The sequence below is a fragment of the Ursus americanus genome, chromosome 27, assembly GCF_024610735.1.
Source record: "Ursus americanus isolate L20-20 chromosome 27, mUrsAme1.1.p, whole genome shotgun sequence".
Lineage (NCBI taxonomy): Eukaryota > Metazoa > Chordata > Mammalia > Carnivora > Ursidae > Ursus > Ursus americanus.
In genome coordinates, this window is record NC_142153.1 from 7829679 (window position 1) to 7853280 (window position 23602).

The window sequence follows — 23602 nt, forward strand, 5'->3', positions numbered from 1 at the left end:
AACCATCCCTACAGGCATGAAGTGATATTGTGTTTTTAATTTCATTTTCTGAATGATTAGTGATGTAGAACTTTTTTTTCACAAGCTTGTTGGCTATCTCTATATCTTCTTTGGAAAAATGTCTATTTATGTCTTCTGCCCATTTTTAATTTGGTATTGGTGTTTGCTGTTGTTGAGTTTAAGGAATCTTATATATACTTTGGATACCAATCCCTTACCAGGTAATGATTTTTAAATATTTTATCCCATTCTGTGGATTGCCTTTTCAATCTCTTGATAGTGTCCTTTGACATACAAAAGTCCTTTTAATTTTGATGAAGTCCAATGTATCTGTTTTCTCTTTTGTTCCCTGCCATTTGGGTATTATATCCAAAAAAGCATTTCCAGATTAATATTATGAAGCTTTTCTCTATGTCTTCTGAGTTTTATCATTTAGCTCTTTAGGTATTGAATCCTTTTGAGTTAATTTTTGTATATGGTGTAAGATAAGGATCTAATTTCATTATTTTGCATAAGGATATCCAATTTTCCAGGATCATTTGTTGAAAAGATTGTCCTTTGCCATTGAATGGTCTTGGCAGCAAAATCATTTGACCATATATACAAGGATTTATTTCTTGGCTGTCTAATATATTCCATTCATCAACATTTCTGAATTTATACCAATTTTTCATTGGTATAGCTTTGTAGCTTTGTTTTCATTGCTGTAGCTTTGTAGAAAGTTGTGATATCAAGAAGTGTGATTTCTCCCACTTTGTTCTTTTTAAAGGCTGTTTTAGCTATTTGAAGTCCCTTGAAATTCCATTTTAGGATGGGTTTTCTATTTCTGAAAAAGTGTCTTTGGAATTTTAACAGAGACTGCATTGAATTTGTAGATTGCTTTGGATAATATTAGCATCTTAACAATATTATGTTTTTCCGTCCATAAACACAGGGTATCCTTCTATATCTTTAATTTTTTTTCAGCATTCCTTTATAATTTTCAGTGTACACATCACTTCTTGTTTAGTTAAGTTCAGTTGGTTAATAATAGTTAATACTGTCATTAAAACTGAATTGTTTTCCTAAGTTTTTCATTATGTTTATTGCTGGTGTAAAGAAATGAGTTTGATTTCTTTGTATGTTAATATTTTATTCTGTGACTTTACTGAATTTGCCGATTAGTTTTTTTTTTTTTTAAAGATTTTATTTATTTGACAGAGAGAGAGGCAGCAAGAGAGGGAACACAAGCAGGGAGAGTGGGAGAGGGAGAAGCAGGCTTCCCGCCTAGCAGGGAGCCCGATGGGAGGCTCAATCCCAGAACCCTGGGATCATGACCTGAGCCGAAGGCAGATGTTTAACAACTGAGACACCCAGGTGCCCCTGCAGATTAGTCTGAAAGTCTTTTTTTGTGTGTGGAGTCTTCAGGGTTTTCTATACATAAGATTATGTCATCTGCAAACAGAGATAATTTTACTTCTTTCTCTATAATTTGTATGCCTCTTATTTTTATCACTTAATTGTTTTGGCTAGAATTTCCAATATTAATGTTGAAAAGAGGAAGCAAATGTAGGCTGGCAAATGCAACATTATTTATGTATTGGGTGTAAGTTAATTTTCAGGAAATAATTGCAAAAAGCCAATTTTTATTCTTATTATCTTCATACTTTCAATGTATTACTTATAATTTAAGATTCTTTTTATTTTTTTTATTTTTTAAAGGTTTTATTTATTTATTTGACAGAGAGAGAGAGCACATGCAGGGGGAGGGGCAGGCAGAGGGAGAGAAAGAAGCAGGCTCCTTGTTGAGCAAGGAGCCCCATGTGGGGCTCGATCCCAGGACCCCAGGATCATGACCTGAGCTGAAGGCAGATGCTTAACCAACTGAGCCACCCAGGCATCCTAATTTATGCTCCTTTTAAAATAAAACAAAAGAACATAAGCCAGGAGGCTAGTTAACAAAATATAAAAAGGTAAATGAAGCAAAAGTTACATATCCAAGTGACTAATTACCCCTGGATTACCCATTTTGATGTAACAAGTATTTTACAATGGATACAAATGAAGTTAAAATATTTCTCTTGACAAATTATTCTTATCAATATTTTAACAAAGGTTCATGATAATTTATGATCCAAAATATTAACTTATATTTGAAACCCAAACAAAATTAATTATGTTCCAATTTTTGAGGAGACAAATCATTATTAATCTAACCAATTATTCATAACAGAACTTTAACATAATATAGAAAATTTCAATTCCAAATTCTAAGTGTCAAAACCCAAATTATATTACATTATTACAAAACATATGTCAAGGCAAACACCCTCAGTTATTTTTCTTTAATTGATTATTGTTTAGATTTTGTATTGGAATGCTAGAATCTTTGTACCAGAATCAGAGTAATATGGAATAAAATGTCTCAACTTGAGCATCTCTTACGTGTATATAACAAATAATTATTTTTTTTCATATTACATCAAATGTGTGAGTGATTATGAAATATCTTTGTTTTATTTTAGTATTGTATAAACAAAACCTGCAAAGAAGTTCATTTGGTGGAAAACAAATGTAATGTTGCTACAAAATGCAGAGGAAATGGGGTAACTTTTCTTTTTATAGTTCTAAATTAAATGTTATTTTTGTGGGTAATTCAAAATAAAAGTTTATCTTACTTGGGAGAATTGAGAGTCTAGTTACTTTTAAACTGACCTTGCCTGGAAATAGTTAACCAGTATAAAGAAAATCAGTGGGGTGATAAATATCTACCATTTGCATGGATGGAACTGGAGAAGGTTATGCTAAGTGAAATAAATCAAGCAGAGAAAGATAATTATCATATGGTTTCACTCATATGTGGAACATAAGGAATAGAGCAGAGGATCATAGGGGAAGGGAGGGAAAACTGAATGGGAAGAAATCAGAGAGGGAGGCAAACCATGAGAGACTCTGGACTCTAGGAAAAAAACTGAAGGTTACAGAAGGGAGAGGGGCAGGGGGTTGGGGTAATCAGGTGATGGGTATTAAGGAGGGCACATGTTCTGATGAGCACTAGGTGTTATACGCAAGTAATGAATCGTTGAACACTACATCAAAAACTAATTATGTACTATATGTTGGCTAACTGAACATAACAATAATAATAAATAAATAGGAAAAAAATATCAGTGGAGCTAATTCAAACACTGTTAAACAAATTGTACTATATGTGTTGAATTTATTGTGAACATCCACAACTTATGAATTAATAACATGTTTAAATGAAAAACATTTATTCTTGTGTTATGCAAATAAATCTGCGTTTTACTTGTAATTATGAATATATTTTGTTCTCCCTCATTTTCTTAATAATTAAAATTTATGGCTATATAATATTTTATAAAGAGTATACTTAAAAAACCTGTTGACATGAATTTTCTGATTGTTCCTATGAAGAGGTTTCTAATACAAAATATAACCTATCCAAACATTTTTTATTTCTTCTCAACTGCTCATCTATCTTAATCTGCTAATATAAATTTGATGTTACATTTGTATTTAATTTTTACATCTTCAAATTTATAGTTTGGTCCTTTTAAAATTATTTTTCCTCAAAGAAAATCAGTGCAAGGTGCAGTCAACATGATAAGAATTATTCCAGATTTACCATATTTATCGGTATTTAATTTTATAATTTTTAAATTGATTGGATTTAGAATATATAAAATACCTCTTGCATTGTCTTTAATTTTCTAAAGGCTGTTAACAAAGAGGATAACTACATTTTCATGTTTTGTTTTTTACTTTCTATAGTTACAATTATTGGCCTGATCTTTCGCTTTCCTTTGTTTAATTTTTAGGTCTTCAATCCAAATGATTTTTATTAAATCTCAAACAAATTTATAGATTACAGATTATTTATACTGTTTTATTAGATACATATTTGTTTTCTTCATATACTATCATTTAGTTTTCATTTTTATTTTACTTAGATTTTTGGATTTTTTAATAAAATTTTTCACTATGAAATATGACATAAATAAAGTAAGTAAAGAAGAGTAAACTTCTGTATTTGTTTTAAGATTTTGTCTATGCTTGTTAATTTCAAAATTAGAATTAAAATGTCAAGTAAAATGTAAGTGAATCTAGGAGAAGCTGTGTTTACTTTCCAATGACATCTCAACAGATAAACAACTCTATTATTTACAGTTGACAGAGCTGACTTGTAACTCTATAATTTGCAATTTTAATTCAATTTTATGAGCATGTAGTTGTTTAGAAACTTTATTCTGAAGTACTGGCAGTCATTGTAATATTCTTTTTTCATTTCTGATACACTTTTTTTTATTAATAAGACTTTTTTTAGAGCAGTTTTAGGTTCATGGGGAATCTTGAGGGAAAAATATAGAATTTTCCCATACATCTCTTTCCCTTCATGCATAGCCTCCCCCAATGTCAACATTCTGCATCAAAGGTGTACATTTGTTACAATTGATGAACATACATTGACATATCATAATCACCCAAACTATTGATAGTTTACGTTAGGCTTCATTCTTTGTGTTGTACATGTTATGGTTTTGGATGAATGTAAAATAACATGTATCCATTATTATAATACCATAAGAGAATTTTACTGGCCAAAAAATCCTCTGTGCTATCCTTCTTTAAGCCTCCCCCAGCCCCAACCTACACCAACCAGTTATGTTTTTACTGTCGGCATAGTTGTGCCTTTTCCAGAATGTTATATAATTGGGATCATACAGTATATAGCCTTTTCAGAGTGGTTTCATTCACGTAGTAACATACGCTTAAATTTCCTTCATGTCTGATGTCTGGATTTACCACAGTTTATTTATTTATTCACCACTGAAAGACATATTGGTTGCTTTCAAACTTTTGCAGTTATAAATATAACTACTGAAATATCCATGTGCAGATTTTTGTGAAACGATAAGTTTCCAACTCTTTTGGGTATGTACTTTTCTTTAAATTAGACTTCCTAGCAATTTATCACTTTATTAATGATCTAAATATGTCAAGAAGTTAAGAAAAAAACAACAGATTATATTGAAAATTTTAGTTATTGATTGACTATATGTTGTGGACATTCCTGAATCTGATCCCCATTGTTAAAGACAAAGGTTTTGATATTCAATTCCATGTCTTTCTTTCATACAACATGCTTTTGATGTTTATCTAAAAAGTTATCTCCAAATCCAAGGTCACCAAGATATTCTCCCGTGTTATCTTCTACAGGTTTTATAGTTTTGTATTTTACATTTAGTTCTATGATCCATTTTGAGCTAATTTTTATGAAAGGCATAAGTATTAATTTTTTGCATGTACATTTCCATCACCATTTAAAAGGATTTTTCTCCATTGAACTGCCTGCCTTTGCTCCGTTACTGAAGACCAGTTGACTATATTTATGTGGATTTAATTCTGATTTCTCTATTTCATTCCATCAATCTGTTTATCTGTTTCTTTGCCAATACCACACTGTTTTGATTATTTTAGCTCTAAAATAAGTATACGTGTCAGGTAGTCGAAGTGATCCTTTTTTGTTCTTCAGTATTATGTTGGCTATTCTGGCCTTTCCATATAAACATAAGTTTGCCAAATCAGTTTGTCAGTATCCACAAAATAACCAAATGGAATTTTGATTGGGATTGTATTTAATGTATAAATCAAGTGGGGAAGAAATGACATCTTGACAATATTGAATCTTCATATCCATATACATGGAATATCTTTCCATTTACGTAGATCTTTGAGTTTGTTACATTACACTTTTGCAGTTCTCCTAATACAGGTCTTGTAAATTCATAACCAATTATTTTTTGATGTTAATGTAAATGGTATTATTTTTAATTTCAAATTTCAATTGTTTATTGTTATATATATGTAAGCAATTGACTTTTATATATTAACCTTTCTTATGCTACCTTACATAATCATTTACTAGTTCTTATAGCTCTTTTGTTGATCCTTTGGGATTATTTACACAATCATGTCATCTGAGAACAAAATATTTTTTTCTTTCTTTCCAAATTTTATATCTTTTATTTCCTGTTCTTATTGCATTACCTTGAAATTCTAGTATAATGTTGAAAAGAGAAAAATAGTAAGAGTAAATATCCTTGCCTTGCTCTTGATCTTAGCAGGAAGGCTTCTAGCTTCTCATTATTTTTTTTTATATTCTTTCAATGTAGTAGGCCATATTAATTTTTGAATTTCTAAATAAGGTAGAACAGTTTCTTATCTGTATATTTAAAAATAGATTCAAACTTTAGAAAGAGGTCATATTCAAATAAACATGTCTAAATAAAAAATAAAGAAATAAAGAAATAAAAACATTTACTTCCTGGAAAACAACAAAGGGTGTGTATACAGAAACTCAGGGAACACTTCCCACATTCCTCTCTCCTCTTCTTCACAATTTTCTTTCATATTATTTATGTTTGAGCCTCTCATCTGTGACCTTCCATGACCAACACACAAGTGAAAGCTCACAAAATAAGTTAACTTTTTATCTGAACCCCATGGCTTACTCTCTTCTTTCCACTTGTTCTTTTTCTCCCTCAACTTGTCTATTTTTTTACTCTTTTATTTACTTTTTATTTTTTCCCTAGGTTTCCCCTGATTCTTTTATGTATTCTTAACTTCAATTGTTCTCTGCCTTTTTCTTTTTTTTATTGAAGTATGATTGACAAATAACAGCATATTTGTTCAAGTTGTACAATATAATGATTTAATATTTGTATGTATTGCAAAGTGGTCACCACAATAATTCTAATTAACATCCATCATCATGCATAGCTACAATTTTGTGTGTGTGTTGAGGAATTTTAAGATCTACTCTCTTGGTAACTTTCAAATATTCAATACCATATTATTAACTATATTCATCATACTTATATTACAACCTTATGATTTATTTATTTTATAACTGGAAGTTTTTATCTTTGAAAACCTTCACCCATTTCACTCATCATCTCCCACCCTTTACCTGTGGCACCTACCAATCTGTTCTCTGTACTTATTTTTTTTTAAGATTTTATTTATTTATTTGACAGAGATAGAGACAGCCAGCGAGAGAGGGAACACAAGCAGGGGGAGTGGGAGAGGAAGAAGCAGACTCATAGCAGAAGAGCCTGATGTGGGGCTCGATCCCAGATCGCCAGGATCACGCCCTGAGCCGAAGGCAGACGCTTAACCGCTGTGCCACCCAGGCACCCCTGTTCTCTGTACTTATTATGTTTGTTTTTCAAAAGTCTACCTATAAGAGGGATCATATGATATTGAACTTTCTCTGACTTATTTTCCTTAGCATAATGCCCTCAAGGTCTATCCATATTGCCACAAGTGACAAGATTTCATTGTTTTTATGGCCGAATAATATTCGTGTGTGTGTGTGTGTGTGTTTGTGTGTGTGTGTACATAACACATCTTCTTAAATCAATTCATTCATAGAAGGACATTTCTGTTGTTTCCATATCTTGACTACTATAAAAAATGCTGCAGTAAACATCTTTTCAAGTTAGTGATTTGGTTTCTTTACGAATACCCAGAATTGGAAGTACTGGATCATATGGTGGTTCTATTTTTAATTTTTTGAGGAGGAGCCATGCTGTTTTCCACAGTGTCTTCACCAGTTTACATCCCCACTAACAGTGCACAATGGTTCCCTTTTCTTCTCGTCTTGACCAACACTTGTTATTTCATATCTTTTTGGTAAAATAGCCATTCTATCATGTGTGAGGTAGTATATAATTGTGATTTTGATTTGCATTTCCTTGGTTATCAGTGATGCTGAGTATCTTTTCATGTACCTATTGGTTACTGTATGTTTCTTCTCATTATTATGATGTGAATTGTAATTTTTTCCTAGTTGTTCCTACTAATATTGAGGAATTTCCCCCTCTATGCCTGGATTGGTGAGAGGTTTTTTGTTTGTTTTGCTTTGGTTTTTTAAAGATTTTATTTATTTGACAGAGATAGACACAGTGAGAGAGGGAACACAAGCAGGGGGAGTGGGAGAGGGAGAAGCAGGCTTCCCGCTGAGCAGGGAGCCCGATGCAGGTCTTGATCCCTTCAGCTGAAGGCAGATGCTTAATGACTGAGCCACCCAGGCACCCCAGGTGAGAGTTTTTAATCATAAGTGAGGTGTGTTTGGTCAAGTCCTCTTTTCTGAATCTACTGATATAATCGTATGACTTTTCTTCTTTAGCTTATTGATGTGATAGATTACAGTAATTGATCTTCAAATGATAATCTCAACTTGTATACCAGGAATAAAATCCATTTTATTCTGATATATTATTCTTTTATATGTTAATTGATTTGATTTGCTAATATTTTTGAGGATTTATGCACTTATGTTTATGAGTGATATTGTTTATAGTTCTACTTTCTTGTAATGACTTTGTCTAGTTTTGGTATTGGGATAATGCTGACCTCACAATGAATTTGGAAGTGATCCTTTTCCCTCTATTTTTTGGAAGAGATTGTAAAGAATTGACATAATCCCTTTCTTAAATGTTTGATCAAATTCACTAGAGAACACAGCTATGTGCTTTCTGTTTTGGAAGGTTATTGGATATTGATTTAATTTATTTAACAGATATAGACCTATTCAGACTATTTCTTCTTGTGTGACCTTTTATAAATTGAGTCTTTCAATGAATCGGTTAATTTCACCTAGGTTAACAATTTATACGCATAGAGTTTTTAGGATATTACTTTGCTATTTTTTTTTAAAGATTTTATTTATTTATTCGACAGAGATAGAGCCAGCCAGCGGGAGAGGGAACACAAGCAGGGGGGTGGGAGAGGAAGAAGCAGGCTCATAGTGGAGGAGCCCGATGTGGGGCTCGATCCCATAACACCAGGATTACGCCCTGAGCCGAAGGCAGACGCTTAACCGCTGTGCCACCCAGGCGCCCCTACTTTGCTATTTTTTTAAAAAAAATTAGTTAAAATCAATTTAATTAACATATAGTGTATTAGTTTCAGAGGTAGAGTTTAGTTATTTATCAGTTGCACATAACACCAAGTGCTCATAACATCAGGCACCCTCCTTAATGCCCATTGCCCAGTTACCCCATCCCCCATCCACCTCCCTTCCAATAACCTTCAGTTTGATTCCTATAGCTAAAAGTCTCTTATGGTTTGCCTCACTCTCTGATTTTGTCTTGTCTTATTTTCCCTCCTTTCCCCTATGTTCATCTGTTTCGTTTCTTAAAGTCCACATATGAGTGAAATCATATGGTATTTGGCTTTCTCTGACTGACTTATTTCCCCTAACATAAAACACTCTAGTTCCATCTACATCATTGCAAATGGCAAGATTTCATTCTTTTTGAAGGCTGAGTAATATTCCATTGTGTATATATTCCACATCTTCTTTATCCATTCATCTGTTGATGGACATCTGGGCTCTTTCCATATTTTGGTTATTGTGGATATTGCTGCTATAAACATTAGGGTGCCAGTGCTCCTTTGGATCAATACATTTGCATCCTTGGGGTAAATATCTAGTAATGCAATTTCTGGGTCACAGGGTAGCTCTATTTTTAACTTTTGAGGATCCTCCAATCTGTCTTCCAGAGTGGCTATACCAGCTTGCATTCCCACTGCAGTGTAAGAGGGTTCTCCTTTCTCTGTATCCTTGCCAAAATCTGTTGTTTTATGACTTGTTAATTTTAGCCATTCTGACTGGTGTGAGGTGATATCTCATTGTGGTTTTGATTTGTATTTCCCTGATGCTGAGTGCTGCTGAACATTTTTCATGTGTTTGTTGGCCATTCATAAGTCTTCCTTGGAGAAATGTCTGCTCATGTCTTCTGCCCATTTCTTGACTGCATTATTTGTTTTGGGGCATCTTCACTGCCCATTTCTTGACTGCATTATCTGCCCATTTCTTGACTGCCCATTTCTTGACTGCATTATTTTGACTGCAAAACTTGATTTTGATAAGTTTTTTATAGATTTTAGATACTAGCCTTTTGTCTGACAAGACATTTGCAACTATCTTCTCCCATTCTGTAGATTGCCTTTTGGTTTTGTCAACTGTTTCCTTTGCTGTGCAAAATCATTTTATCTTAATGAAGTCCAAATAGTTCATTTTTGCTTTTGTTTCCTTCTTTTGAAGACATGTCTAGCATGAAGTTGCTGTGGCCAAGGCCAAAGAGGTTGTTGTTTGGGTCCTCCTCTTGGATTTTGATGGATTCCTGTCTCACATTTAGATATTTCATCCATTTTGAGTCTATTTTTGTGTATGGTGTAAGAAAGTGGTCCACTTTCATTCTTCTGCATGTGGCTGTCCAATTTTCCCAACACTGTTTGTGGAAGAGACTGTCTTTTTCCCATTGGTTATTCCTATCTGCTTTGTTGAAGATTAGTTGTTCATAGAGTTTGAGGGTCCATTTCTGAGTTCTCTATTCTCTTCCTTTGCTCTATATGTCTTTTTCTATGCCAGTACCATACTGTCTTGATGATTACAGCTTTGTAATACAGCTTGAAGTCCAAAATAGTCATGTCACCAGCTTTGGTTTTCTTTTTCAACATTCCTCTGGCTATTCAGGGTCTTTCTTGGTTCTATACAAATTTTAGAATTGTTTGTTCCAGCTCTGTGAAAAATATTGATGATATTTTGATACGGATTGCATTGAATCTCTAGAATGCATTGGGTAGTATAGACATTTGAACAATATTTATTCTTCCAATTCATGATTATGGAATGTTTTTCCATTTCTTTGTGTCTTCCTCAATTTCTTTAATAAAAGTTCTGTAGTTTTCAGAGTACAAACGCTTTACCTCTTTGGTTAGGTTTATTCCTAGATATCTCATGGTTTTTGGTGCAATTGTATATGGGATCAACTCCTTTATTTCTCTTTCTTCTGCCTCATTGTTGGTGTATAGAAATGCAACTGACCTCTGTGCATTGATTATATCCTGCCACTTTGCTGAATTCCTGTATGAGTTCTAGAAATTTTGGGGTGGAGCTTTTTGGGTTTTCAATATAGAGTATCATGTTGTTGACAAAGAGTGATATTTTGATGTGGCTTTGCCAATTTGGTTGACTTTCATTTTATTTTATTTTATTTTATTTTATTTTATTTTATTTTATTTTATTTATTTTATTTTATTTTATTGTCTGATTGCTGAAGCTTGGGCTTCCAATACTATGTAGAACAGCAGTGCTGAGCGTGGTCATCCCTGTTATGTTCCTGACCTTAGGGGAAAAGCTCTGTTTTTCATGTATGGCTTTTATGATATTGAGATGTGTTCCCTCTATCCCTATACTGCAGAGAGTTTTTGTCAAGAAAAGATGCTGTACTTTGTCTAATGCTTTTTCTGCTTAATTGAGAGGATCATATGGTTCTTCTCCTTTCTTTTATTAATGTCATGTATCACATTGATTAATTTGTGGATGTTGAACCACCCTTGCATCCCAGGAAGAAATCCCATTAGGTCATAGTGAATAATCCTTTTAGTGTACTGTTGGATCCTATTAGCTGGTATCTTGGTGAGAATTTTCACATCCATGTTCAACAGGGATATTGGTCTGTAATTCTCCTTTTTGGTGGGGTCTTTGTCTGGTTTGGGGATCAAGGAAATGCTGGCCTCATAGAATGAGTTTGGAAGTTTTCCTTCCATTTCTATTTTTTGAAACAGCTTCAGAAGAATAGGTATTGATTTTTTAAATGTTTGTTAGAATTCTACTGGGGGGCATCTGGTCCTGGATTGTGGTTTGTTGGGAGATTTTTGATTACTGTTTCAATTTCTATGCTGGTTATGGGTCTGTTCAGGTTTTCTCTTTCTTTCTGTTTCAGTTTTGGTAGTTGATATGTTTCTAGGGATACAACCATTCTTTCCAGATTGCCTAATTTGTTGGCATATAATTGCTCATAATATTCTCTTGTAATTGTTTGTATTTCTTTGGTGTTGGTTGTGATCTCTCTTTCACTTATGATTTATTTGTCTGGGTCCTTTCTCTTTTCTTTTTTGGTAAGTTTGGCCAAGGGTTTATTGAGATTATTAATTCTCTCAAAGAACCAGCTCCTAGTTTCATTGATCTGCTCTATTTTTCTTCTGATTTCTATATGATGGATTTCTGCTATAATCTTTATTATTTCTCTTCTCTTGCTGGATTTACGCTTTATTTAGTTTAGTTTTTCCATTTCCTTGAGGTGTAAGGTTAGGTTGTGTATTTGAGACTTTTCTTATTTCTTGAGAAAGGTCTTTATTGCTATATACTCCTTCTTAAGACCACCATTTCTGCATCCCAAAGGCTCTGCACTGTCGTGTTTTCATTTTCATTTGTTTCCATGTGTTTTTTTTTTCATTATTCTTTAATTTCCTGGTTGACCCATTCATTCTTTAGTGTGATGCTCTGTAATCTCCATGTATTTGTGTTCCTTCCAAATTTTCTCTTGTGATTGAGTTCAAGTTTAAAGCAATGTGATCCTAAAATATGAATGGAATAATCTTAATCTTTTGATACCAGTTGAGAACTGATTTGTGACCCAGTATGTGATCAATTCTGGAGAATGTTCCATGTGCACTCGAGAACGTGTATTCTGTTGCTTTAAGATTAAATGCTCTGAATATATCTGTGAAGTCCATCTAGTCCATGTGTCATTCAAAGCTTTGTTGATCTTCTGCTTAGATGATCTGTCCATTGCTGTGAGTCAGGTGTTAAAGTCCCCTACTATTATTTTGTAATTATCAATGTGTTTCTTTAATTTTGTTATTAATTGCTTTGTATTTTTGGCTGCTCCTAAGTTAGGGACATAAATATTTACAATTGTTAGATCTTCTTGTTGGATAGACCTTTTAATTATGATATAGTGTCCTTCTTCATCTCTTATTATAGTCTTTGTTTTAAAATCTAGTTTGTCTGATATAAGGATTTCCACTTCAGCATTCTTTTGATGTCTATTGGCATGATAAATGGTTCTCCACCCCTTCTTTTCAATCTGGAGGTGTCTTTGGATCTACATTGAATCTCTTGGAGACAGCATATAGATGGGTTTTGTTTTTTAGTCCAATCTGATTCCCTGTGTCTTTTGATTGGAGCATTTAGTCCATTTACATTCAGAGTAATTATTGAAAGATATGAATTTAGTGCTATTGTATTACCTGTAAAGTCACTGTTTCTGTAGATTGTCTTTGTTCCCTTCTGGTCTTTGTTACTTTTGGGCTCTCTTTTTGCTCAAAGGATCCCTTTTAATATTTCTTGTAGGGCTGGTTTAGCATTCATGAATTCCCTTAGTTTTTTTTTTTGTCTTGGAAACTCTTTAACTCTCCTTCTATTCTGAATGAGAGCCTTGCAGGATAAAGTATTGTTGGTTGTATATTTTTCCCATTTAGCACATTGAATATGTCATGCCAGTCCTTTCTGGCCTGCCAGGTCTCTGTGGACATGTCTTCTGCCGGTCTTATATTTCTACCCTTGTAGGTTAAGGACCTATTTTTCTGTGCTTGTTTCAGATTTTCTATTTCTGAAATTTGCAAGTTTCACTATTATGAGTCGGGGTATTGACCTATTTTTATTGATTTTGAAGGAGGGTGTTCTATGGTTCCTGGATTTGAACGCCTGTTTCCTTCCCCAGACTAGGGAAGTTCTCAGCTATAATTTGTTCAAATAAACCTTCTTTCCTCTGTCTTTCTCTTCCTCTTTGGAGACCCCTATTATTTGAATATTATTTTGTGTTATGGTATTGTTGATTTCTTGAAGTCTGTCATGACCTAGTTGTTGTTTTCTCTCTGTTTGAAGCTTCCTTATTGTCTATTATTTTGTCATCTTTATCACTCTTCTGCCTTGTTTATCCTAACAGTTAGAGCCTACATTGTTGACTGCATCTCAGTAATAGCATTTTAAATTTTATCCTGATTAGATTTTAGTTCTTTTATTTCTATAGTAAGGGATTCTCTACTGTCTTCTATGTTTTTTTTTAAGCCCAGCTAATATCTTTATAATTGTGATTTGAATTCTAGTTCTGACATCTTACTTATATCCATACTGATTAAATACTTGGCAGTGAGTACTGCATCATGTTCTTTCTTTTGGAATGAGATTGTCTGTCTCATCATTCTGTTCAGAAAAGAATAGATGAAAGAGAGAGATAAGACAAAAATAACAAAAACCAGAAAAATATAAACAAAACAAACCTGAAGAGAACAGAAACAATACAAAATAAGAAAAAATCGAATAAGCAGTAAAACAGAACAAAAAAATAAACTAGATCCTGGGTGTATCTTGGTCTGTTAAAAGAAACTAGATCCCAAAATAGGAAAGAAATAAAAACTTATGTGTATACAAAAATAAAATAAAAGGAAAGGAAACCATAATATAAATATAGTATGTATAAAAATAAAAATTAAGAAATAAAAATAGAATTGATAAAATTTTAAAAGTAGCTGAAAAAAATAAAACTGAAAGACTCAAGAATCATGAAAAAACCATGAATGCTATATACTCTTTTACCCAAGAGCTGACGTTTTGTAGTTCTATGTGATAGGTAAACTTGGTCTTAGCCAGTTTTTCCTGCTGGTCCTCAGGAGGAGGGGCCTATTGGACTGATTCTCAGGTGTCTTTAGCCTAGTGGAATTGCACCCCCATTGCCAGGGCCCACGGTCAGTGTAGGTGGCTCCAGATTGTACTATGTGGCACTGGTTTGCTCCCGGAAGGCTTTCAGCACCAATGAGGGGCATGAAAACAGCAGTGCCCTAATCTCTAATCCTGGAGCTGAAAGTTCACATTCCCCACTCTTTAGTGAGCCCTCACAGAAAAGCAGTCAACCCTGGTTTCTGCCAGAACTCTGTGTTCACTCAGCCTGTGACTGAGCATTTTTATCTCAGGCACGCTACCCCATTTCAAGTCTCCAAACTTTACAGACTCCTGTGGTGTGGACTTGTGCTGTTCCTCCTGGGGAAAGGAGTGGGGTCTTGTAAGGCTTCTGCCTTTTGCTGGGCCCCTGACTAGAGAGTGGTTGTGGGACCTAGCAGCAGGTCGAGGTTTATGGCAACACCAAGTACAAAGTCAGTGCCTAGACTCACTGTTTTCAGCTGGATTCCCCCCTCTCATGTTTGGGAACTCTGCCACAATCAGGCAACCCCATTCTTTTTGTAACCCAGGGATCCTGAGACCACACTGTCCCACCTGGAATTCTGTTCCACTTCACCACCTGAGCACCTTGAAGCCAGGGCTGTCCCCAACTGTAGCAGACTTCTGAAGATTCTGTTTTTGTTCCCTGCTCCTTATAATACTTCCTGGCAGCCTCCTTAAGCAAGTTCCCTCCCCTCCAAGGTTTATCTTCCAAATATTGCCCCAGATTCACATTTCTGCACTTCCTACCTTCCAAAAAGTGGTCGCTTTTGTATTTGTAGAATTGCAGCAATTATTTTCTCAGATCTTGATTGATTTTGCTGGTGTTCAGGATGATTTGATAACTATCTAGCTGAATTCCAAGGACCAGATAATATGAGGGTCCCCTACTCCTCCACCATCTTAACTCCTCTCCCTACATTATCTTTTCAATGTTCATGGATCAATAATGGTAGTACTTTTTCCATTTATATTAATAATTTGGATTTTTTTCTCTTTTTCTTGAATTTACCTGGTTAGAGACTAATCAATTTTATTAATTTTTTTATGAATGAGCTTTTGGTTTTAATTTCCTCTATTAATTTTTAGTTTTCCATTATTTCCACTCTAATCTTTATTAGATTTAATTTTCTTTTCCTTTTTCTAGTTTCCAAAGCACAGGATAGATTATTGATTTTAGTTTTTTTCTAATCCATGCACTAAATGCTATACATTTCCCACTAAGTACTGTTTCAGTGCATCCCACAAATTTTCCTAAGTTGTATTTACATTTTGATTTAGTTTAAAGTTCTTTTTAATTTCTTTTGACACTTCTTTGACCAATATATTATTTAGAAGTGTGTTGCTTAGTCATGAAGTGTTTTGGGATTTTCTAGCAATGTTTCTTTTATTGATTTCTAGTTTAATTCCATCATTCCTTCTTGGTATGAAAGCATATTTTGTATGATAGCTATTCTTTTAAATTTGTGAAGATGTGTTTTATGGCCAAGCATGTGGTTTATCTTGGTGAATAGTCCCTGTGTGCTCAAGAATAATGTATATTTTCTCGTTTGGGTAGAGTTTTCTCTATGTGTCAATTAGATACTGGTCTGGTCAATTATATACTTACTGATTTTCTGCCTGCCATATCTGTCAAATATAGATAGAGGTGTGTTAAAGTCTCCAACTAAAATAGTGAATTTATCTTTTACTCTTTATAGTTCTATCAGGTTTTGCCTCATAAACTTGACACCTTGTTCTTAGTTGCATGCACATTAAGGATTGTTATATCTTCTTTTTCATTATGTAATGCCCTCTTTAGCTCTGAAAATTTTCTTTCTTTTGATTATTGTTACCATGATTAGTCTTTCTCCATCCCTTACTTTTAGTCTAGCTGTAGTTTTATATCTAAAGTGGGTTCTTGATAGGTAACATTCTTGTTTATTTATCGACTATGAAAATCTCTTTTAATAATGGTGTATTTAGACTATTGGTTTTTAAAGTAATTATTGATGTAATTAGACTAATATATACCTTCTGTGTTACAGTTTTCTATCTGTTGCCCTTGTTTTTCATTTACATTTTGTCTTCCATTCTTTTTCTGTCTTTTCTGTTTTGAATTCAGTGTTTTATAGAATTCTATTTTTACTTTTCTCTCAGTAAATCAATTATACTTAGAAATTTTTATGGGTAGTAAAAGTACTTTGTAACAGAGTGTTTCCAATACCTCCCTCTCGTGCCTTACATTTCTGTAATTAATTTCTCTTATCTATAAGCTATAATCACTAAATACAGTGTTGCCATTATTTTGATCAAATTGTTATGTCTTAAATCAATTAAGAATAAGAACAATAAAAGATTTTATTTTACCTTCTTTTATTCCTTCTCTTTTACTCTTCTTTTTTCTTTTTTGTATGTCTGAGTTTCTATTCTATATCAGTCCTTTCTTAAACATTTCTTGCAAAGCAGGTATACCCATGAAAAGTTTTTGAAAGCTTGTTTGTTTGAGAAAGATTTTATTTCTCTTTTTCTTTTGAATAATAATTTTAATGGATACACATTCAAGATGGGTATTTATTTTTCTTTCAACATTTTAAATATTTCACCCCATTTTTTCTTGCTTTCATGATTTCTGAAGAGAAGTCCAATGTAATTTCCTTCCTTGCTCTTCTATAGGTAAGGGTGGGGGTTTTTTTTCCTAGTTTCTTTTAAGATTTCCCTTCATTTTTTATTTTCCATGGTTTGAATATGTTATTTCTATATACATTTTTGAAATGATTACCTTGCTTGGTATTCTCTGAAGTTCCTGGACATGAGGGTTTTTTGTCTATCATTAATTTTGCGAAATTCTGCTTCAAATATTTTTCTGTCCCTTTCTTTTTTCTCTGTCTGGTATTTCCATGACATCCATGTTATATCTTTTTTAATTGTCCCACACTTCTTGGATATTCTGTCTTTTTAAATATTTTTTGCTCTTTACATTTCAGTTTTGGAATTTTCTAATGACATGTCCTCAAGTTGACTGATTATTTCTTTGGTTATATACAGATGAGCCCCATCAAAAGAATTTATTTCTTCTAAAGTGCTTTTGATTTCTGGCATTTTAATATATATTTTTTAGAGTTTCTATCTCTCAGCTTACATTACCCATCTGTTCTTTCATGTTGTCTACTTTCCCCTAGCACATTAGCCATGATTGCTTTAGACTTCTAGTCTGCTAATTCCAACATATCTGCCCTATCTATCTGACCTTCACCTTGTTCTATTTCTTCAAATTGTGCTTTTTGTCTTTTAACATGGCTTGCAAACATACAGAAATTGTCCATTTATTTCTATCAAGGGACAGCATTCCCTACTCACTAGAAGAAGATTATACAGGAGCACCTGGGTGGCTTCGTAGGTTAAGCATCTGCCTTCAGCTCAGGTCGTGATCCCAGGGTCCTGGGATCAAGCCCCGCATTGGGCTCCCTGTTCAGTGGGGAGTCTGCTTCTCCCTCTGCCTCTCCCCCTGCTTGTGCTCTCTTTCTCTCTGCCAAATAAATAAATAAAATCTTTAAAAAAAGGAAGAAAAAGAAAATTATACAGAGGTATGCTCCTTACAAGTTAACGTCAGATATTACTCTCTCAAGTTACATAAAAATGAAATGTGGAGTTACAAAGGTTACAATAATACAGCTTTTAGACTAGTAAATTTTTTTAATCTATTAGCTTCTTATCATGTAGAAAATAGAAAGTAAAGTTACAATTGTTACAATAATTTTAGCTTTTAAAAATCCACATGTATTTACCTTTATTGAGATCTTTATATCTCCATGTAACTTTAAATTATAATATACAGCCCTTTCAAATCACTCTGCCAGACTCTTGACCATTTCTTGCAAGGCTGCTATAGCAATAATGAATTCCCTTAACTCTTATTTATTTGGGAATTATTTAATTTCTTCCTTACATTTGAAGAACACATTTGCCAAATATAGGATTCTTGGTTGACAATTTTTGTTTTTTGTCTTTCTTTCTTTCTTTCTTTCTTTCTTTCTTTCTTTCTCCTTTTTCTTTTCTTTTCCTTTCTTTTTTTTTTTTTTTCTATTAGCACTTTGACTATATCAGCCATCTGCCTGCTGGTTTCCAAAGTTTCTCATGAGAAAGCTGCTGATAATTTTATGTAGGATCTCTCATATGTAACAAGTTACTTCCCTTGCTGCTGTCTAAATTCTCTCTCTGCTTTTGACTTTTAAAGTTGGATTATAATATGTATCAGTGTGAGTCATTTTAAGTTCATCTTACTTGAAGTTTGTGAGCTTCTAGATGTTTATATTCATGTTATTCATTGACTTTGGGAAGTTTTCAGTAATTAGTTCTTCATATATTCTCTCTTCTGAAATGCAAAAGGGAGTTCTTCGAGTTTAAAAATAGATACTAACAACATGAAAACATGTAAAAGTATAAAAGTCACTGTAAAAATTATAATATATTCAAATTCAGAATACACTAATATTGTCATATTAGCATGTAAATCACTTTAAACTCTGGTATAAAAATTAAGAGACAAAAGTTTTAAAATTAGGGCACTGAGTAGTTCAGTAGGTTTAGTGTCTGCCTTTGGCTCAGGTCACGATCTCAGGGTCCTGGGATCAAAAAGGATCCTGCTTCTCCCTCTCTCTCTGCCCTTCCTCCCTGCTCATGCTCTCTAAATAAATAAATAGGTAAATAAACAAATCTTTAAAAGAAAAATATTAAAATTAACTAGATACAAAAATGTGTTAATGAATATACCATATAAAATGACAGAAATTATAACATCAATTATACAAAATGTGGGGGAAGGAGAAATTAAAGTGTAGAATACTTGTCCAAGGTCATATTGTGTTGTTATCAGCCTTAAAATAAACTATTCTATCTACAAAATATTTTGGGTAAGCTTCATGATAGCCACAAATAAAAAACCTGTAGTAGACACACTAAAGAGAAAGAGAAAGTAATCAAAGAATAAAAGTATTTTTTAAAAAATCACATCACAAAGAAGAACAGCAAGAGAGGAAAAACAAAACAAAGAAACTACCAGAAAATAAGGAACACTTAAAGGCAATAGTAAATCCTTGCTAATCCATAATTACCTTAAATATAAATTAATTGAAGTTTTATTTAAAAAAACAACATCAAATGATATACTGTCTACTATGATTTACTTTACTTTTAAGGACACAAATAGGCTGAATATGGAGGAATGGAAAGAGATTTTCCATGCAAATGGTAACGAAAAGATGGTAGTGTGGCTGCACTTAGAGAAAATATACTTTAAGCAAAAATTGTCAAAAAATACAAGAAGGTCACTATATAATGATAAAAGAGTCAATTCATCAAAAGAATATAAAAATTATAATGGACATGCACCTGAATTCCAAACATTTAAATATATAAAAGAAATGTTAACAAAACTGAAGCGAAAAATAGACAGTGATACAGTAGTAGGAAGGAAACAAGGAAAATTTTTAGTGGTGGAGAGTGGAACTTAATTAGTGGGTGAAAACTCTTAGTTTCATGCATTTTAATTGTTTGAGTTTTACAAAATTGTATTTACTTGTTTTACTTTAAAATGAAAATTAATACTAAACTGTTAAATGTAAAAGCACAATAACATGTAAACTCCATAGATGTAAACCACCAGAATTGCAAGTTTATTATAAAACCTTATTTTATTGTCCATTTTTAATATTTTGTGCATCTATTTTATTTTGTTTTGGAAAATGTGTTCGCTTAAAAATGAAATACAAATAACTGGTCACTAAAGTAAAATTTCAAAAAGAGAATTAGGATAAGAAATTAAAGTGGCCAAGTCAATTGATGTTAATTTTATTACAATATTTTGTATAGAAATTAAAGTTTAGGTGTAGAAAATGCAGAAGTTGTGATAGCAAACGTTTACAAAATAACTAAATGAGATATTTTTGAGAAATTCTAAATTCACCCAATATTGTACTCTTCTGTGAATACAATGGCCATAATTTATTGAATCCTATTTATTAAAAATGATTGGGGAAAGGCAAAGTACTTATCAAAAACAGTTAATATGTAGAGGTCATAAATATACTATCATGAAGGGTCATGTAGGTAATGATTTTGTCATTGACCATTATGTTGTAAAAATTTTCACTAATTTTTCTAGCATTTCTCATACAGTATTAGTAAACTTTGAAAAATAGTGATTTTATTCTTTTGAATACATACATACATAAGATATAAAACTAACATGATTTATAGTAATTATGTGGCTTTTTTTGTTTGTTTATTTCAGATATGTAATAATTTGGGTAATTGTCATTGCTTTCCTGGCTATAGGCCTCCATATTGTGAATTCCAGATTGGTTCACCAGGGGGAAGTATTGATGATGGAAATGTTCAGAAATCTGGTGAGTAGAAATTAAACTTTTAAAATAAAATAGATGCTCCTTTATGGAATACTTAAAGAACTATAATGCTGAGTCAAATCTTACTTGATCACCTGAGTAATTAAAAGAGTTATCTTGGATAGTGGCTTTAATTAAATTAGCATTACACAATATTTGTAATGAGATTTTCTCAGATACTTAGTTTTCATCAACTTAGTTAAATAAGGTAGAAGACAGTCCTCAGGTTTTAATAAATGTCAAAGCAAGAAATAAGATGATGAACTTAATGAATAAATAATACATGTTCTTTGCTCCACCAATAAACTGCCCCTCTTCTCTCTCTTCTTGTGCCTCCACATTCCCTGATACACAACAATATTTAAGTTAGGCCAGTTAATAACCCTACAGTGGCCTCTAAGTGCACAAGGGAAAGGGAAGGTCTCATGCCTCTGACTTTAAATCAAAAGATCCAAATGATTAAGTTTAGTAAAGAAGGCATATTGCAAGCCAAGACAGGCCTAAAGCTAGGCCTCTTGCACCAAGAGAATGCCAAGTTGAGAATGCAAAGTTTTTGAAGAAAATTAAAAGTGCTAATCCATAAACATACAAATAAAAAAGGAAAATAAGCTTACTGCTGATATGGAGAAAGTTTTAGTAGTCTGGATAGAAGATTAAACCAGCCAGAACATTCCTTTAAGTCAAAGCCCAAACCAGAGCAAGGCCCTAATTCTCTTCAATTCTACAAATGCCGAGAGGTGAAGAAGCTGAAGAAGAAAAGTTTGAAAGTAGTACAGGTTGGTTCATGATGTTTAAGGAAAAAAGCCATCTCCATAATATAAAAGTGCAAAGTGAAGCAGGAAGTGCTGATGTAGAAACTGCAGTAAGTTAGCCAGAAGATCTAGCTAAGATAACTAATGAATGTGACTACACTAAACAACCTATTTTCAATCTAGACAAAACAGTCTTCTATTGGAAGAAAATGCTGTCTATGAATTTCATAGCTAGAGAGGAAAAGTCAATGCCTGGCTTCAAAGCTTCAAAGGGCAGGCTAATCTCTCCTACAGGGGCTTATGCAGCTGGTGACTGAGTTGAAGCCAATGCTCATTTACCATTCTGAAAATCCAAAAAGCCTTAAGAATTATGCTAAATCTACTCTGCGTTTCCTCTATAAATGGAACCGAGAAGTCTGGGTGACAGCACATTTGCTTACAACATGGTTTACTGAATATTTTATACCCACTGTTGAAGCCTGCTGCTGAGAAAAATAGATGCTTTTCAAAATATCATTGCTCATTGACAATGTACCTCGTCCCCCAAGAGCTCTGATGGAGATGTACAATGAGATTAATGTTGTTTTCATGCCTGCTAACAAAACATTCATTCCAAAGCCCCTTAATGAAGGAGTATTTTTTTTTAAAGATTTTATTTATTTATTTGACAGAGAGAGAGACAGCCAGTGAGAGAGGTAACACAAGCAGGGGGAGTGGGAGAGGGAGAAGCTGGCTCCCAGCAGAAGAGCCCGATGTGGGGCTCGATCCCAGAATGCAGGGATCACACCCTGAGTCGAAGGCAGATGCGTAACTACTGAGCCACCCAGGTGCCCCAGGAGTAATTTTAACTTTCAAGTCCTATTACTTAGGAAATCCATTTCATAAATCTATGGAAGCCATAGATAGTGATTCTGATAGATCTGGGCAAAGGAAATTGAAAATCTTCTGGAAAGGATTCACCATTTTAAATGCAATTAAGAGCATTTGTGATTCATGGGAAGAGGTCAAAATATCAACATTAACAGGAGTTTGGAACAAGTTGATTCCAACCCTTATGGATGATTTTGACTGATTCAAGACTGGTGGAGGGAGTAACTGCAGACATGGTTAAATAGCAAGAAAATTAGATTAGAAGTTGTACGTGAAGATGTGACTAAATCACTGCACTCTCATGATAAAACCAACAGATGAGGAGTTGCTGCTTATGGATGAGCAAAGAAAATGGTTTCTTGAGATAGAATCTACTCCTGGCGGAGGTACTGTGAAAATTGTTGAAATGACAGCAAGGGATTTAGAATATTATGTAAACTTGGTTCATAAAGCAGGGTTTCCTTTTAAGAGGAGGTTTACTATAGGTTAAAAACCTATCAAAGAGCATCACCTGCTACAAAGAAATCATTCATGAAAGGAAGAGTCAATCAATGCCACAAATTTCATTGTCTTATTTTAACAAAATGCCACAGCCATCCCAGCCTTCAGCAACCACTACCCTGATCAGTCAACAGTGGTACATTGAGGTAAAACTCTACACTCATGAAAATATTATGACTTGCTGAAAGCTCAGATGATGCTTAACATTTTTTAGCAATTATATGGTTTTACATCAAGGTATTTACAATGTTTTTGTAATGATAATGCATACTTAATAGACTACAATATACTGCAAACATAACTTTTATACACACTGGGAAACTGGAAGATTAAGTTAACTTGTCTTATTGTGATATTTGCTCTATTGGGTGGTATGGAACTGAAACTGTAATATCTTTTGAGGAATGCCTGTATTGTAATTTCAGAGTAAACATTAGGAAAACAATCAAAATTTTTAGAAAAAAAAAGAATTAAAATTGTACAAGGTGTTAATTTCCACCAATTAATGAAATGAAGTC

At 33.3% G+C, this 23602-nt stretch overlaps 1 protein-coding gene across 1 annotated transcript in view; it reads left to right on the top strand.

Moving 5' to 3' along the window:
• Positions 1-23602, top strand: part of LOC123780332 (disintegrin and metalloproteinase domain-containing protein 18-like) — a 148581-nt gene that overhangs the window by 114217 nt on the left and 10762 nt on the right. The window contains exons 17-18 of the mRNA XM_087856316.1: positions 2505-2585; positions 20850-20964. Of these exons, the coding sequence (XP_087712442.1) occupies positions 2505-2585; positions 20850-20964 (196 nt within the window). The remainder of the gene's footprint in view (positions 1-2504; positions 2586-20849; positions 20965-23602) is intronic.